The 19,053-nt window shown below is 32.8% G+C and overlaps 1 protein-coding gene across 2 annotated transcripts; it reads left to right on the top strand.

Moving 5' to 3' along the window:
• The first annotated feature begins 1,869 nt into the window (after positions 1-1,869).
• On the top strand, positions 1,870-18,390 carry LOC105318345 (cysteine-rich secretory protein LCCL domain-containing 2). 2 transcript variants are annotated; one of them, XM_034462055.2, is made up of 17 exons: positions 1,870-1,979; positions 3,309-3,356; positions 3,548-3,634; positions 5,768-5,830; positions 6,007-6,078; positions 6,160-6,270; positions 6,592-6,715; positions 7,969-8,084; positions 9,532-9,647; positions 10,989-11,092; positions 11,246-11,368; positions 13,549-13,683; positions 14,457-14,542; positions 14,732-14,855; positions 15,328-15,494; positions 16,681-16,754; positions 18,261-18,390. In XM_034462055.2, coding segments are annotated over exons 1-17 (1,626 nt in total). In that variant the 5' UTR covers positions 1,870-1,904; the 3' UTR covers positions 18,262-18,390. The 2 variants fall into 2 exon arrangements, with proteins under 2 accessions (XP_034317946.2, XP_034317951.2); XM_034462060.2 differs by having other exon boundaries at positions 1,871-1,979; positions 6,163-6,270.
• The last annotated feature ends 663 nt before the right edge of the window (positions 18,391-19,053 follow it).

Here is a 19,053-nt window from a genome sequence, read left to right as displayed (position 1 = left end):
CCTGTGGGGAAGGGGCCATAATCATTTATTCTATTACAATATCAACTTTATCAACTTAAATGTCATATGCGTTATTCTTGATAACTACACTTCGTAAGTAACATTCATTGCTTTTATCATTTGCCAAAAATTATTCCAATTTCCTTCGCTAAAGAGTAAATCTACATCAGTTTGTATAAGCTATACATGTATTATCATTCTTAATTCTTATCATTTTATGAACAAATAATCTTAAGAAAATTCGTCATGTAAATAGACTGTATTTACATGTACAGATGCTAATAGATTACAACTCATTTCTTTTTAAACCTGCGCATGTATTCTATAATTTGCAGATAAAAGGGAAACCGACAGTTTTTGTAACATTAAATTCTACGAAAAAGTGCGTGCTAATGTATCACTTGAATAACAAGAGTATCAAATGTTGAATCCCTTTAAAAAATGGCAGCTATTGGCTTGTAAGCCAAAAACGACCTCGATACATATTTTATTTACACAGCAAAGGTAATTCGGATTTATGTTTTTTTTAAAACTAAATTGTTTTGATCATTAAAATTTATCTTAAGTAAATGTACGCCAAGCACTGTTGCCTATCGAACGTATATGTCCTCCGAAAATGCGTGCTCAGCATTTTGTCGTTCATATATATCAGTCGGGGTTTCATTTTTCACTTGAAGTTATCATACTCGCCAGCATATTTTCGTTTTTGCAAGACTACTTATTCACAGAATGCATTTCTAAGCGATTTAAAAACAAAAACTGCGAACTTTAAAATCGGCGTAGGATTTGTTTCAAGGTCTGTGCAAAATGTTCGCCGACGTCGTCGTTTTATTACTATTTGTCACAAAACGCGCCACAAATTTTATTTAAAAATCTTAATAGCCAAAACATTTAGAGGTTGAATATTAGAATAATTCACAAATTTTTCTATGTATTTTGTAAATAAAATTTTCCTTTGAAAATTATTTTTCCTCGCGATTTTCAATTCTTATATTTTTTAACGATTTTACATAGTTTCATTAGACTGATTTTTTTTTTTCAATATTAATTTTATATTTGATTTCAAAACATAATTTGAAAGCAATTAACAAACCCTCTGTATCACAAGTTTTATCATCCTGTGTTACTTCGATTAACTGAATAAGGACACTTAGTTACGCTTCTGCGTATCTAATTCGTTCAAGCAAATAACCAAATTGTCCAAACAAATAGCTATTTCGTCCAAATGTAAACCCAATTCGTCCAAACAAGTTTCTATTTCGTCCGAACAAGTATCTCATTCTTCCGCACAATATCTTATTCGTCCGAACAAATATTCAGTTCGTCCGAACAAATATTCAGTTCGTCCGAACAAATATCTTATTCGTCCGAACAAATATTCAGTTCGTCCGAACAAATATTCAGTTCGTCCGAACAAATATCTTATTCGTCCGAACAAATATTCAGTTCGTCCGAACAAATATTCAGTTCGTCCGAACAAATATCTTATTCGTCCGAACAAATATTCAATTCGTCCGAACAAATATCAAAATTGCTCGAACAACAAACAGATGTACAAACAATTTTTTTTCATCTGGCCCTTCATCGCCGAAACCATAAAATTAAATAAAAACTTAAAAATATTAAGACATAATCAAACCACTGCAATCGTAGAAATAAGTTCATCGTTTACTAAAATTAGCATCAATTTCTGAATGGCCATCGAACCCTGTTTTGGTATTCGTCAGCAACAAAGCCCACTTTAAAAGTAAATCTCCATCTCTTTCACGCCTTCCAGAAAAATGGCTAGCTTCAAATGAGGTACAATTATGAGTTCGGTGAACCGGGTGGTACAATGTTAATGAGGTAAGGGATAAATAGGGTCGGCCGGGGTCCGGCTCTCTCAGTTCACTCCTGGAGCTAAGATGAAGGGGTTGCTGATTCTGCTGACACTGGGCTGTCTCCTAGAGCGAGGAAATACGGCGTACATTCAGAGGAAGGTAAAACATGTCATAACGTTAAAATATTGATATCGTTCTAAGTGTATGCAATGTTATGGTACAAGTTCTAAATTATCTTTTTGTAGCTTATACATGTTCCAAATTAAAAAAAAAATTATATATATTATTGTTACATTAAAAGTTTTGTACTTAAATGAATTCTTAACTATCCATAACAGTCTTTGTTAGGCATGTTGATATGTTTTGAACTCATTCATTTTTATTTCAAACTTTGTGATAGATCGAATTAAAAAAAACCAATTTACCATTACATAAAAGTCCATGTAAACATGTAAAAAAATTAAAGAAAAGTAATCAAATTTTTTTATTCATAGTACAAAAACAAAAATTCACGGACAACATTTCAGAAAATTGAACTCAAAAGAATGTCTTAGGTTTTCGAATTTAGACTTTGCAATCTGAAAAAGAAAAGAACGGGTGCGTAGTTTTATAAATTAGTAATATTTTAAACTTTAAGAATGGCAGAAAAGGTTAAAAAAAATTGCAAAATTGCTTTTGCCAAATTGCGGCGATATATTTAAAGCTGTGTAGCCCTACTGTGAATGTAATGAACAGCGCCTTTTTTACACAAATGTTGACCATATATACATGCATTGTCAAATGATACCTATATTCCAATATGATACACCTAGAGGATTAGATGTGCCGCTTGGTAAAATCTTAAGTGTCTTACTATACGATGTACAGATCGGAATGATATTTACCCCGTAGGCCCAGACTCCCGTGATTCGAGGTCAGATAACAAACCAGACATTCTATTTGTAGGATAATTACAGTAGGTAAACGCTACTTTCCTAATACTACGCGAAAAAAAAGAAAGCATTTTAAGTGATGAAAAGCAGTTGGCTGTTCCCGATCATTTTCTAAATTTCCTAAATTGATGTTTATTTCACTATTCTTTGCAGTGTTATGTGGTCCTATAGCAACTCTAATGAAAACAAAACACAATTCAACAAATTGAATGTAAAGGAGTGTCCTGTAGTATTTTTTTCAGAAAAAACCCATAGAGAACCTTAAAGTTTTGTATCGCTGCAACGTTTCAGAGAGCCCGGGGCCATAAAACGTAGATGAGCTTACTTTTGATTTCATTTTACAAATGTATATATAATGGAAAAATGAGACTGAGATCAAAAGTGAGCTCATTTTAGCTTTATGGCCCCGGGGTCAGATCTGATTGAAAGAGTAATTGATGATCTTCATCTACGATGCGCTTGCACCTTACAGTGTTATTTCTTTGTAAGGTCTGGTTATCTTTCATTGGTCTTATCATTTTATTTCTCCTAAAAATGATTTTTGTCTAATTCACAGAACGCCGAAGGGAATTCCCCAACAAAAGTACAAGAATTACGAGAGCTGGTATGTTGATATTTTGGTAAAACACATGTATTGTTACATTGTAAATTTTGAATATAATTAAATATTTAATTTCTTACCTGGTGAAGTTATTCAATATTAAGTATTAAACCATATGAAATTGAAGGAAAACTTTATCACTTTATCAAAAATATTTAAGTATCAGTACAATAATGATATACATATGACTTCAGTTGGATTACTTGAAGAAATCTGTTCAAGAGGAAAAAAGAAACTCGGACGATGACGGACGGATATCATTCGAACCTGCTGAAGGAAAGGTAGTTTTCTACAATCCAATCCTTGTTTTATGTTACAGGATTATTCCTTATGGTGAACATACACTGCATACTAGTATATACTATACTCATGCATTTAAAATTGAGATCTATATGTTCTGCTTTTAATATCAAATATAAGTGCACGTGTTATGTTTTTATTGACCAAAAAAATGAAAATGTGAAAATTGTCATATCACCTTTTAATTTGGTTCTGAAATATTGTGCGTACATGTATTTGCAAAAAGAATGTTGGTATATCGCATAGCCCCCTAATTCCGTCACTACCCTAACTCCGTCACTTTCGGGAAACTCCTCGCCGTTTGAAATCAAGTGCGGTTATGACGTCATTTTTTGCATGTTAAAAATCTTCAGTCAAATGTCAACAATTTACAACGGCTTAATTTAAGAATGTGTTCAAAAATTACAAAATTACACCCTATTCATTTTATGCAACAATAATTGCGTGAAATCAGCTCACAGTTTTTCACAGATGCACTGAAATAACGATATTTCTGACATGCGGGCCCTTTAAATGATTTACGGTGGTCAGTCATTGTAAGAGAGTTCAAGATGAAGCATTTTATCATGCAATTTATTTTTTATTAAGGTTATTAATACATTTTTTTCTGTCCGCAATAGCGTTTATGCACTACACTTGATGATAACGTCAAATCGCCCATGCTGTAATTTTTGCCTTATTCAGGGTTACAGATATATATATATATATGGTATACCGGTATTTAGAATATTCTACATTTATTAAAAATGTAATAAATAAATAATATAATCATTAATATATGCATTATTGATATGATATATTTGAAATATGTAAGGACAGAAATCATACAGCATCCATACATTCTGAAAAGGTCATTGTGTTTGTTGTTACAAGGACCCATTTTTGGGGAGTTGATTTTAATCAACTCTCCTATGCAGTTACTCTGACAAACCAAAAGTGAAACAGTGTTTGGACCAAAGCACAAATCATCGCTGACATGACTTAGTTCTTGAAAATAATTGATAAATTCGATATAATGTAAAGCATTGTTTTTCAAGAAAACTTATTTATAAATACCTTGAAAATAGTCAGATTTTAAATGGTACTAACATTTAAGATATTGTATTCTTACGCCAGAGTTTAATATAGTCTCGTTCAACTGGACGCTCGGCTGTCTCCGTAAATCTCCGACAAGCAGAGAGTCTTTTTTGCTTGTCGGTGATTAACGGCGACAGCCGCGCGTTTGGTTGAACGAGACTAGAGTTCAATATTGCGAGGATCCAAAAATTTTCCAGAAATATTTCTAGTCACTGATTCATAGTTTGGTTGAATTGATTCTATCTTTAAATATTACTTGACATGATTCATATGGTTTTTTTTTTCAACATTCTTGCGTCGAAAAAGTCCTAAAATTCATAATATAAAAATGTGCGTAATTCAAATACAGATCAAAAACTACCTGTACTTGTTATGCAAAATAATATATCATTAATTTAAAATAAATAAACATCGATAAAAACAACTCCCGTCAGTTCTTCGATACTTTGATTATTCTGGCGATCATTTCACTTTGATGAAATTAAATACAATTTAAATTGTATACACCGATTTTACTTACATGTATTATAACTCGGCCTAGATACATGTTGAGTTAAAACTAAATTGTTAATGTGTCTTCATTCCTTGGCGTATCATAGATCAGTTAGGTTTATAAGTTATGATAGCACATGTAATAAACGTTCTATTCAGAGGGCTTATTTGAATAATAATAAAAAATATTTTTGTTAATAATTTTATAAATTATAACGTTTCATGTTATATTTAGTGATTGCAAATGATAATAACCGCAAAAAAATAATTTACAGAGAAACATGGAATGTTTTCTGCTGATGGTGACGGAGTTTGGGTACTTGGGGATATACGTGTCATGTTGTAAATTTTGATTTTACCGGGTGGCAGTAAATACAAATTTTACAACATGACATGAAATACGTTTAAAACATATATTACCATCTGACTATACAGAGAAATATCACCAACGTTTTTTTAAGCAAGAACGAAGTCTAACGCGAAATAATTCACATAATATGTATATATATGGCAACATAAGGGTCGTTTTTTTCTCTCCTTTATAGAAAAACGACAAGCAGACAAATGGAAACGCTGGGGGCCAAGTTCCTGTGAACGTTTTTACGTCGGTAAGATTGTTCAATAGATTTCAGAGCGACGTGAGTTGTTTCATTCTCTTATTAAGTCATTTTATTCATTTATTGAAATCAATAAAGAATAATAATTATTAATTATGCCATTGTGAGATAAAACTGCTTCTTAACATTAATTTAATCGCGCGAACATTCCTGTTTATTTGATTCAGGGCAGTAATACTCAAGGAACCAACCAAAACAAAAAGAGGACTGTTGAACAAAACATACTTATGAAAAAACAGGTATCTACAGTAATAGTAGATTTCATTTAGATAAAAATACATATTATTTTGAACATACTTATGATTGTGTGTCTTTTGAAGCAGCTATCAATGAACAGGCGAACACTGTCTACAGAGGCAGCAGAGTTCCTGAGGGTTCACAATGAAAAGCGTCGAATAGTCAGTCCAAAGGCCACAAATATGAGAGAGATGGTACGTTCTAACACATTCATTGACCATTTATGTCGTATAAATCAGAGTTACGTCCCGTCGTAGTAAAAACCTGTATGGTTGGAACACTTCCTCTGTTGGGATAGGATTTTGTTAAGGATGCCACAAGTTTACATCACAGCACTAACATGATGAATTCAATTCTTTTTTTTACGAAAGTTTATTTACTTACCTGATTTTATTTCTGCGGAGCGTTTGGGAGACTTTGAAGGTAGTGGAATGTCTGAATTTGTACCGTGCAAAAGTTATACTAATAATTTGATTCAAACTAACCAACATTTCCTGTATTCATTCCCTGGTCAGGTGTGGGACGAAGGACTGGAGACTATTGCCAGGAACTACGCCGAAAAGTGCGACTTTAACCACAACAAACTCCGGTCCACATCAGTGGGGTACTATGTGGGGGAGAACCTATATGTGAGCTATGGTATGTACACTTATACAGGAGAACCTATATGTGAGCTATGGTATGTACACTTATACAGGAGAACACGTGTCTATAACGTGTGTACAAACAAATGTGAAATAGCAATACACATACACCCAGTCAATTCAGAGCATGGTGTTTGTGTATTCCTATGGTATTCCAATTAATATGATACTTCGATTATTTCTTTGAAATAACATCACAAATTTTTTTTTTCATTATCCAAATCAATACGATGAAACAGTCAACTTCCTTGGAAATGCACCACCTGCAAATTCATTGATACCTAGTGAGAAGATTTCTCACTATAAATAAACATTTTTTTTTAAACCTGATCAAAACCTCTCTAGAGTCTGTAATCACTAATTAGCAGACGATTGGTGGTAGAAAGGAAGTTTGATTTAATATTATATTTACATCTACCGCGTATGATTCCCTCTATTTCTTATTAAAACTTGTTGTTAATCTTCATAGCTATATAGAAAATGACAAGATTGAATTTAAATCGAAGCGGCCCGTTTATCGATTGGTCGAGACCTACAGCGACCTAAGAAAATTCACGAACTGCACGAAATAATCATGATCATGCCAGACATAAATCACTATAATTTCCATAAAAGACGATCTGCCGTTTCTTTTAGCTATCGTGCTGATGTACATTAACAGTAATTTAGTTAATTAAACTTACTCTTTACACTCAAATTATCAATTTGTTTAAAGAAGATGAAAATATAATCCTTGATGATTAATGCGGGTAATGAAGGTAGCGATCATTGCAAACAAATTTTACATAACCCGCTAACGCGAAGAACTTGGAAACTTTTTTGATTTTTTGTCTAAAATTTTTTGGGCGTCAGATTTTATTTGACAGCTGAATGTCTTTGATTATAAAGTGCAGTGAAGATCGTATGAAGCTTACTTGAAAATAGTTTTGAAGATAAGTTCGATATTACAAGACTTGTAACCTAAGTCAGAAGGTAGTCAATTTTATTATATATAAAATAAGTCATGATAAGCATTCGTAGAGTATTATAAAGTGATAAAATACGGCCTGTGGTGACCTGATAAAGCCGAAAGGCGCTTTATGACAGATTTGACCACGCCCGACCGTATACGATCACCTCATAATAATCAAAGAATGATTCCCTATTACGTACATGTATAAAATTATCAGTCATTAAACTATTAAATATGAATATAGTCAATATCATTATTATTATTATTATTATTTGGCATACAATTGTCTTTAAAAGGGGACATTTCACCGGAGGCAGCAGTCACCGCTTGGGACAACGAGAAAACTGACTATGATTTTGCTAACAACGTCTGTGATCCCAATAGTAAATATGGATGTGGCCATTACACACAGGTCTTCTACAATTTATCAATAAATATTCAATCACCTAATCTGAAAATTAAGCAATTAACAAATTGATAAATCAATCGATGACGAATCAAGCAACATCAACTATGATGTAAGTTATGGATGTCGCATATGATGATGTCAAAATTGAAGATTTCAGTGGTGTCAAAAACTGTGGAAACATTAAAATTCGGGGGGGGGGGGGGTGTCGTGGATTGCTTTAATTTTACAGGTTCTTGGGAACGTAATTTCGTGTATTCTCTGATACTTACAAAAGAAAATATGACGTACAGTGCTTATTTATTTATTTATTTATTTATTCTTGAAGAGGTACCCACGAATTCCACGAAAATTGAGCCACCACGAAATCTAATGATTTCACAGTATCGCTGATGATGTCACATATTATGTTATTATACTTTCATGTTAAATACTGATTGGTTTAGACGCAGTTGATAATCCGTTCTATTACCCTCAGCGTTAGCAACACACTTGGCAACGGGTAACACAACGAATTGTTACATGTGCGTAAATAATGCGCGTACGGTTCGCTGTAGAATTCATGTCATTTCTATATAAAAGTAAGAATTTTCTCTAATATTTAGACATTCAGTATAATAAGATAAATAGTGCCTGTTTGGGAGGATAACAGTTGAAATTGACACCCCTCGAAAACCATTGTCAACCTCCGCTTCGCGTCGGTTCACAATAGTTTTCTCGGGGTGTCAATTTCAACTTTACCCTCCCAAACAGGCACTATATTTATATTATCATACTTTCATGTTAAATACTGAAATCTGATTGGTTTAGAAGCAGTTGGTAATCCGTTCTATTACCCTCAGCGTTAGCAACACACCAAACAGGCACTATTTATTTTGTTATACTGAATGTCTTAATTTTTAAGAAAATTTTACTGCTTTTATATAGGAATAACGTAAATTCTACAGCGAACCGAGCGCGCATAATTTTCGTGCATGTAACAATTTGTAATGTTACCCGTTGCTAAGTGCGTTGCTTACGCTGAGGGTAATAGAACGGATTATGAACTGCGTCTTAACCAATCAGATTTCAGTATTTAACATGAAAGTATAACAAAACGGATTGTTACATGCACGTAAATTATGCGCGACGGTTCGCCGTTGAATTCACTTTATTCCTATAAAAAAGCAGTAAAATTTTCTTTAAAAAAAAGACATTCAGTATAATAGAATAAATAGTGCCTGTTATGGAGGGTAACTGTTGAAATTGACATCCCTCGATGCTTCGCGTCGGTTGACCATGGTTTTCTCGGGGTGCCAATTTCAAAAGTTACCCTCCCAAACAGGCTCTATTTATATAATGTTAAATACTGAAAATTTCGAATCTGACATTGATGGTCTCAAATATGAAGACGTCAAATATGAAAATGTCAAATATGATGGTGTTTAATATGATGATGTTATTCTTCCTGCAGGTTACATGGGCGGAATCTGAAAAAGTTGGATGTGCTAAGAAATATTGTAGCTCTGTAAATGATTTTACCACCAAAAATCTGCCTGGATACTTAGTCGTCTGCAACTACGGACCCGGGTATGCCATTGATCAAAATAAACTACCTTCTTGTTTGAAATTGTCATAATCCCTTTGGTTTTAGGGATCAATTATCTTTCAAAAGACTAATAAGATGTATTCACTTGGATGGTATTATGCAATTTTTGCTGTTTTTGAGGTCAATACGATGATTTAGTTATCCTCGAAGTACAATATTCACCTCGCCGAAGGTGAATATTGTTCTTCGAGGGTAGGTATATCATCTTATTGACCTCTAAACAGCAAACATTGTTTTATGATAAGATTTAGCGACAAATTGATACAGACATATCAATCCGAGTGTTATCAAGCAAAGATTTTTGTTCGAAGCCATAGCCGAACAAATGTGATATTGACTTTCTTAGTCACGTGCAGGTGAATATAACGTTTCCAGATTGTTGGATATCAGCCAATCAGAGAGCTAGGAATTAATTTATCATAAAATATTATTCTGCTTTCATGTTGAATACTAAAATCTGACTGACTTAGACGTTCTATTACCCTCAGCGTTAGCAACACACTTAACAACGGGTAACACAACGCGTAAATTATGTGAGTACAGTTCGCCGTAGAATTCACGTCCAAAAATTTAAAAGCGTTGAAGTTTTCTTTAAGATTATGAAATTTAGTAAATTAAAAAAAAAATATTGCCTGTTTGTAAGGACAACAGTTGAAATTGACACCCATCGAAAACTATTGTCAACCTCCGCTTCGTGTTGGTTGACATTGATGTTTTTCTCGGGGGTGTCAATTTCAACTGTTACCCTCCAAAACATGCACTATTTATATAATGTGAAATTATTTCAAAAGTGAAACATTTCAAAACATAACATAGGAGATTCGAGTTTTGTTTCACAGTTTAGTAGAGATATTATCAGTTCTCTCCTCCAAAGGTCAAAACATGATTTTACTGGATTGTAGGGGTAACGTTAACAACAGATTTTACTGGATTGTAGGGGTAACGTTAACAATAGATTTTACTGGATTGTAGGGGTAACGTTAACAATAGATTTTACTGGATTGTAGGGGTAACGTTAACAATAGATTTTACTGGATTGTAGGGGTAACGTTAACAATAGATTTTACTGGATTGTAGGGGTAACGTTAACAATAGATTTTACTGGATTGTAGGGGTAACGTTAACAATAGATTTTACTGGATTGTAGGGGTAACGTTAACAATGGATTTTACTGGATTGTAGGGGTAACGTTAACAATGGATTTTACTGGATTGTAGGGTTAACGTTAACAATAGATTTTACTGGATTGTAGGGGTAACGTTAACAATAGATTTTACTGGATTGTAGGGGTAACGTTAACAACAGATTTTACTGGATTGTAGGGGTAACGTTAACAATAGAAGGCCGTTCTCCCCTGGTACGACGTCATGCAGCAACTGTCCGTCCGGTTACACGTGCGTTGACAGACTTTGCAGCAAATCTTCAGGTATCTAAATACATTAAGGTCAACGCCCAGTTTACCACTGGTAACAAAAGATTGTGAAACAACCTTATAATTATATATGAAACTGTTTATTATTCCGGGTCCTGATATAATACATCACATTTTCATATACGTCATGATCATAATTTATCATAGGTGGGAGTACCAATCCTTGTGAAACCAATCCATGTCAGAATGGGGGCACCTGTTCCTCGGAGTCCGGACAGGCGGTGTGTAAGTGTACCGCGGGGTGGACAGGGACTACCTGCCAAAGCCAAGGTAACTATCCATTAGTGCTAGAATCACTACCCAGGTACAAGAATTTATCCCAGGGTACTTAAACTGATAACCAAGGATATTAGAATCAACAACACAGGACATAAAATCAATTTTTCTGGTCACCAGAATCATTATTTCTGGATACTGGAATCACTTTTCCAGGATGGATCGAAATACAATCTGAAGATACCTGAATCACTATTACACAATAGTGTACTACATGATATTCAAATCTAAATACTTCATATACTAGAATCACTTTACAACTAACACTTTCTCATGTACTAGAATCACTATCAAAATAAACTAGAATCATTATCCCAGGATGAGTATTTATGTTGCAAACACTATTCCAGAATTATAGAAACACTTTGATTCTTCAAATATGAAAGAAAGGTTATTTTATCTGTATTTCTTGTGTTTTTAGTCTTTAAAGTTAATGATGTGAGCCTATAATTATACCCCCGCTCTGAAGGAGAGGGGGTATACTGTTTTACCCTTGTGTGTCTGTCTGTCCGCCCGTCTGTCCGTCCGTCCGTCTGTCCGTCTGTCCGTCTGTCTGTCTGTCCGTAACAAAAATTTCTGTCGCATTTATCTGAGCAACTATTTATCGCAGATGCTTGAAATTTTTGCATAGTGTTTGTTAAGGCATGCCATATCGTGGGATATATTTTTGTATCAATCAGACGTCAACTTCCTGTTAAATGTCGACTTTGCTTATTTTTTTACCAAAATTTTCAAACAAATTTTCGTCAAAGATTTCTCTGCAACTATTTATCGCAGATGCTTGAAATTTTTACACAATATTTGTATAGGCATGCCATATCGTTGGATATATTTTTGTACCAATCGGATGTCAACTTCCTGTTAAATGACGACTTTGTTTATTTTTAGCCAAAATTTTCAAACAAAGAACTATATATGATATTTGTCAAATTTGGCCCCCAAAATTCACTATTTTTAAAATGATTCAGGTACATTACTTTGTTGTGTTATTTTATAAAAGAGTTGACATGAAAAATGTTTTTGACCTATCTATTAGATGTATATGCACTTACTGGCTGTATATGACGTCAGAAGTGACGCTATTTTTATAATTCAATCAAAATCAATTAAAAATTGACATTTTTCTTATCTTTTTTCGAATGGGAAATATAGAGCGACTCTTTGAACAAGAACGAACTTTTTGTCACTTATAAGTATTGGAGAGATACATCTTTGGTGAAAATATTTTGTTTGTTCAAGCAGTCGCTCAATGTTTCCTTAAAGAAAAACTGCCCCAAAACAAGCCATTTTATGCTAAAAATGAGAAAATGGCGGGAAAAGGTAAACTTTATGATGTCATATTTTTAAATTGTGGGCACTAAAATCAAAATGAAAATTATGAAAAAACTTCAAATGATTATTTGTACAAATAAAACAAAGAATTACAGTAAAATGACAATGTTCATTTTAGGGGGCCATTTTAGGCTCAAACCATATATAGTCCTTTCCGTCAAAGATTTCTCTGCAACTATTTATCACAGATGCTTGAAATTTTAACACACTATTTGTTTAGGCATGCCATATCGTGGGATATATTTTTGTACCAATCGGGCATCAACTTCCTGTTAAATGACGACTTTGTTTATTTTTAGCCAAAATTTTCAAACAAAATTCCGTCAAAGATTTCTCAGCAACTGTTTATCGCAGATGCTTGAAATTTTTACACAGTGTTTGTTAAGACATGCCATATCGTGGGATATATTTTTGTATCAATCAGATGTCAACTTCTTGTTAAATGAGTACTTTGTTTATTTTAGCCAAAATTTTCAAACAAATTTTCCTCAAAGATTTATCGCAGATGTTTGAAATTTTAACACAGTATTTGTTTAGGCATGCCATATTATGGGATATATTTTTGTATCAATCAGATGCCAGCTTTCTGTTAAATGTCGACTTTGCTTATTTTGCATATTCACATCAGAGCGGGGGTATCACTAGTGAGCATTGGCTCACAGATATCTTGTTTTTTTATATTAACATTGCATAACTCAATATTCAATTTCTTTAGTATTTTCCATTTGAAATGGACTTCAATATTATTCAGGACGTAACTCGGATAACCCGAACACATTTAGAGGTAGAACACTTGTCCTTGATTATTGTCAAACTTAATAATTTGTCTGTCCCTGATATAGAGACAACGACAACCAATCCTTGCTCCACAAACCCCTGTAAGAACGGTGGTAGCTGCAGTGTAGATGGCGACAAGGCGGTTTGTCAATGTACATCCGGGTGGTCAGGGAGCACGTGTGAAACCTACAACACTCAAGGTACTTAACTGCAACTCCTTCCGCCCACACACTCTGATTGCTGATTTAAATGAAGAGTTTCAAACCTCTAAAACAAATCTTTTTAACAGGGCAAATATGTATCGTTATGTTCCTAAAATGTTCCTAAAATATCAATTATTAGTAGATATTTAAGATAAAATTTTGTTTATTTATTAAAGGAATAAAGAACTATTCTTTGAGTATTATGAGGTCATAATTTCGGTTGGGGCGTGGTCAAATCAAATAAAGCCTGAAGGTCGTTATGATAGATTTGATCACCTTATGATATTCAAAGATAGATTTTTTATTACTTATATTTTGATATTTCCAATTTGTACTCTTAAAAAGACGTGTTAATTAATTTTAAAACTACTATTTTTTTATGTAGCACATGCTATGTATTACTACGTGGCGCAGCCAATGCCTTTTTTCGGTTATGCAATATGGCACGCTCATTTTGTGTCACTCATGTTTTATGACGTTATTTTGTTTTAGGGTTCAAAATTCATGTAATGCTATCACAGATAAATATAGTTGAAAATGTAAAATATTTAAAAAAAATGAATGGAAAAATACATAATGTCCATGCAAACTTATAGATTTAAATAAACCAAATTATATGTATTTTAATTTTCTTAAGGTACAGTAAATACCTCTTGGTCAACTTACTGGTATATTCTTTCTACGAATGATAAAGGTGATTTCAATGTAGATTACATGCAATTATGTGACTGTTATAAATTCTGTTTTCATTTTACACATCTGTTTTACAGTGACTACCTCCGTTACTATTTCATGCAATTTTGAAATTGGATTCTGTCTGAACAACTACGCAGACAACTATGTGGACTTCAATTTGGTAATATCTGCATTTTCCACCATTTTTTAAAAAACTATTAGCGCAATACTTTTATCTATCTATCTATCTATCTATCTATCTATCTATCTATCTATCTATCTATCTATCTATCTATCTAAGAAAGTGTTCATTTGTCCGTCTTTTTGTCCATCTCAATCCATACATTTTTTAAATGACGTTGTTTTTTAGTACAACTCTTTCACGATGAATAACGTTAAGATCACGGCCGCCGAGGGTAGTGCGTTTGCTGCAGTGTACGCCCCTTACGTACAGGGCACGGTCTACTCCTACCTGATGTCTGGGACACTGCCTGGTATGTTCAGCTGAAAGTAACAATATATCTTATCTTTCACTGTATTTATATCATAGAATTTACTCTTTGTCCGAGAGTCTCTTAATATGTCTAACTATAATATTAAATGAAATCATACATAAAAATTATAGTATGTTCTACAGAATTTTTTTATCGCAAATAAAGATATTTCATCAATGTGCTTAAGCCAATACTACCTATTGCAATGTTAGGATTACTTTTAGAATAAATCTATGTATGATTGAGTTGATAGATTTCAATGCATTATAAGCCGGTATTATTTTTGATATTTCATCTTTCATAAATATGATTCTTATGATTACTCGCCATGAAAAAACGTAAAATAAAAAATGACACCTTTAAAAAGAATCATATGTGATAACTTAACAAACAAATATATTAGAAATGAAATGTTAATGTTTTAAATTAATAATAATGAAATTTTGAATATATCATCGCCTTATATTTTCAGTCGCCGATTTAAGTGTATCCTTCAAGTACCGCGTGATCGGATCAGCACAGCTAGCCTTTGTTTACTTCACGGACGAGACGTCATATGTAAGCTCGGTCATCCAGACTAGTGGGAGCAATGGATGGCAAGACTGGACCGGAAACATACCTTCAGGGAGCGGCGGATTTGTACGTTATACTGTATCATGAGAGAGAGAGAGAGAGAGAGAGAGAGTATGCTGCTCACATTAAATGATGACCCTTTTCTGCATTCTAGTAAACACTATGGGTAATGTATTAACATTTTAGTAAACATGCGAACAATACCTATTTTTTCATTCTTAAAACCAGTCTGGAATTACAATCGAGGCTGTTAGTTTGCCTCCTACATGTAGGGCACCCGAGTTTTAAAACTCGGCATGGGATCTATTTTTGGAACAAGAAAAAATCCAGTCTCTACCTTGAACTCTTGTATTTATGGAGCCACATTGACATTATATTTTCATAGAAAAAATGTCAATTCAAAACCATCTGTGTTGAATATGACAGACATCGCAATACCAGTTCCAAGTTGGTTTTCTTTCATTTCTATAAATAAAAATTAATGTAAACTCTTTATAGAAGTGGGGTAGGAGTCCAGACAATCAATTTTCGTTAAAAATACATATATTTTTTCAATGAAAATATTACTTCAATAAACCTCCACAGACAAAGATATATAAATCACATCAGAACTGATTGTTTATAGCACACATTTAAAGAATAGGGTACCCGATTAAGCAAGCTTTGACATTTTCTCAACAAAAGGGTGTAGAGTGGACACGAATGACTTCCTTTCATATTTTCAATTTTTAAATCTTGAATTTAAGTCTGTAGCTGCCCATTTATAAGTGATTAAAAACATTGCTCAGTTCTTGTAAGCATAATTTACATAAAAACAACATATAAAACCTCATATTTATTGCTTTTTTAATCTTTTGACAACAGTTTTGGTCAGTTTTAAGCAGATACAAACCAGTTTTAGAAATGTTTTTATTTTTATACTGTGATGTGCCACACATTTCCCCTAGAAAGAGGACGTGAATGTATAGCATGTTAGTTGGCCTGATTAAGTTTACATCTATATGATTAACATATGGTAATCTTATTTTTTGTAACATTCTAAATACTTTGAGTTCGCAATGTAAAGTTGCCGAGCGATGGAATACATTGTTTGCCCCAATAGTCTAGGTTATTCTTATATTATAGATCCTTCCTTATACGATTTTATTGGTCCTGCTGATAACAATTTTTAACACAGTACGATTTCTTCCACTTAAAAGGAAAAATATATACATGTACTATATTGTAAATTAAAAACTTCTTTGTGTTTCAGTTTTACTTCGAAGCCGCCCTAACCTCCTACTCTTTGGTGGTCATTGACGATGTACGTTACAGCTATTCCAATTGGTAAGTAACACCTGGTTAATAACGATATGTACGATACAGCTATTCCAATTGGTAATTATTATACTTTCATGTTAAATACTGAAATCTGATTGGCTTAGACGCAGTTGGTAATCTGTTCTATTACCCTCAGCGTTAGAAACACACTTGGCAAAGGGTAACACAACGATTTCATACATGCGCGTAAATTATGCGCGTACGGTTCGCCGTGGTATTCACTTCATTTCTATATGAAAGCAGTAAAATTTTCTTAAAAATTAAGACATTAAGTATAATAAAATAAATATTGCCTGTTTAGGAGAGTAACTGTTGAAATTGACACCCCTCGAAAACCATTGTCAACCTCTACTTCGCGTCGGTTGACAACAGTTTTCTCGGGGTGTCAGTTTCAACAGTTAACCTCCCAAACCAGGCACTATTTATATATAGTAACACCTGGTTGATAACGATATGTACGATACACCTATTCCAATTGGTAAGTACCACCTGGTTAATAAACTAAAATAAACCCTTAACTGAGAACAAACTTAGATGGATCGAGCATATGTCATTAATTGTAGTAAGTAATTACGTTAATGTTCCATATAACAGATAAACATACTCGTATTCCAAAAAAAAAACCGGTTGCTCAAAAAACCAGGACACTAATATGTAACAAACTTTATTTCTGTGGATTGGTATCTCACCTCTTCCAACGTTTTAACACAAAACAAGCAAGTTTTTATAACCCCCATTCTTGTATCATAATTCGATCGGGGGTTTTCAAAAATAAAAAATAAAGTTATTACAATAGATATAATATTTGATTATCATTTCTATACGGTTTTATTGCGAAGTTTGTCCTAAAATTACGTATACTGAGGGCAATGCTTAAATTCTGTTCACTGTAATTTCACCAAATGACTGTTATTTTGGGACAATTATCGTATCTATACATATGCTACATTACCTTTTACTATTCTAAAACTTATACATTTAAATTTATAAACTGTTAAAGCTAAAACAAAAATCGTAGAAAAGTTATTCAGATAATCATAAACATTTGACACTCAATTTTGAGCTAAAACAAATTTATACAAACATGTGGCATTGTAACAACATATATGTCATTTAATTAATCAAAAGAAAAATAAGTTAAGTTAAAAAAAAAATAACACAAGAATTTTATCTTCTGGCATCAAATAAAATGATGCAATGTTTTGCATTCTTCTGCACTAATTTTTTGCTTTTACAATATTGTTTGTCTAAAAACATAAACAGGCCCAATCGACAGTGAATGATAATTAAATGATATGTTTATATGCTGATGTTGGTATGATCAGAAGTCTTGTGTTATTTTGCATCGGAAATAAACATAAAGAAAGATAGATTCATGTAAACTTATGTCCATTGAATATCCAGCAAAAACCTATAATACAAATTAACAAGTCTATCTACCAGTATTCTATAAATTGGTAATTTATATAGTCTAGCCGACCATTTTTAATACTTCAATTTGGGTTATTGTAGAAAGAAGCTGTGAATGGAGCAGATACAACAGAAAAAAAACAGAGCGACGCATGTATTAGAGAATGCTGCATAAATGTAGAATCAATATAATTTTATAAGATACACGTAATAAACATTTTTTTCATTGCAAGTGCTGTTTTGTAGCTTTTTTCTTATATTTGGTAGGAACAATGGATTGGAATACAATTTGGAATATGTAACTAACAAAAAGTAGATTTTATAACAAAATGTACATTTTATAACAATAATTAAAAAATAATGAAAGAAAGACATAAAAAAGCTTAAAATTACTAAAAATAGAAAGCAATAGAAACCAAGAAGAATTGTCACTTGTTATTTTTGAATAAAAACAAACTTAAATTTTACCTTTATTTTGAATTGAGGTCAAGAGCATAACGTATCTATACTACTATATTAAAATAATAGACTCGAATTTTTTGTCTTTAATACCGAGAAATCGGAAGAATACTGTCTTTTGTTTTATATATTTTAAACATAATTGGTACTTGAAGATTACCAATTTGTTTTTATTTTTTCTCAGTTAAGCTTCGCTAATTAATAATCAACGAAAATTCCTCAAAAATTCCCGGAAATCACTTGGATTTTTTGGATTTTACAATCTTGCGCTTGCGCAATACATTCACGCTAACGGGATCTTTAGTTTACGTTTCCACAATATCACATCTGCATGAATAAACTCAGAAATGATAAAACATATACGGGTAAATTTTCATTGGACTTTTGCTATATATTCTGTTCATATATATTAATGATTTCTTATGAGAGAAAGTAT

This window comes from Magallana gigas, chromosome 5, assembly GCF_963853765.1.
Source record: "Magallana gigas chromosome 5, xbMagGiga1.1, whole genome shotgun sequence".
NCBI classification, from domain to species: domain Eukaryota; kingdom Metazoa; phylum Mollusca; class Bivalvia; order Ostreida; family Ostreidae; genus Magallana; species Magallana gigas.
The sequence above is the reverse complement of the archived record's forward strand: the minus strand, read 5'-3'. Positions and strand labels throughout refer to the sequence as shown.

What these genes read in the sequence shown, in the direction of transcription:
- LOC105318345 (XM_034462055.2), top strand. Translation starts at nt 1,905, where the DNA reads ATGAAGGGGTTGCTGATTCTGCTGACACTGGGCTGTCTCCTAGAGCGA. An exon ending in GAACCTATATGTGAGCTATG is followed by an intron (nt 6,716 to 7,968) that starts GTATGTACACTT and finishes TGTCTTTAAAAG; the next exon opens with GGGACATTTCACCGGAGGCA. An exon ending in GTCTGCAACTACGGACCCGG is followed by an intron (nt 9,648 to 10,988) that starts GTATGCCATTGA and finishes ACTGGATTGTAG; the next exon opens with GGGTAACGTTAACAATAGAA.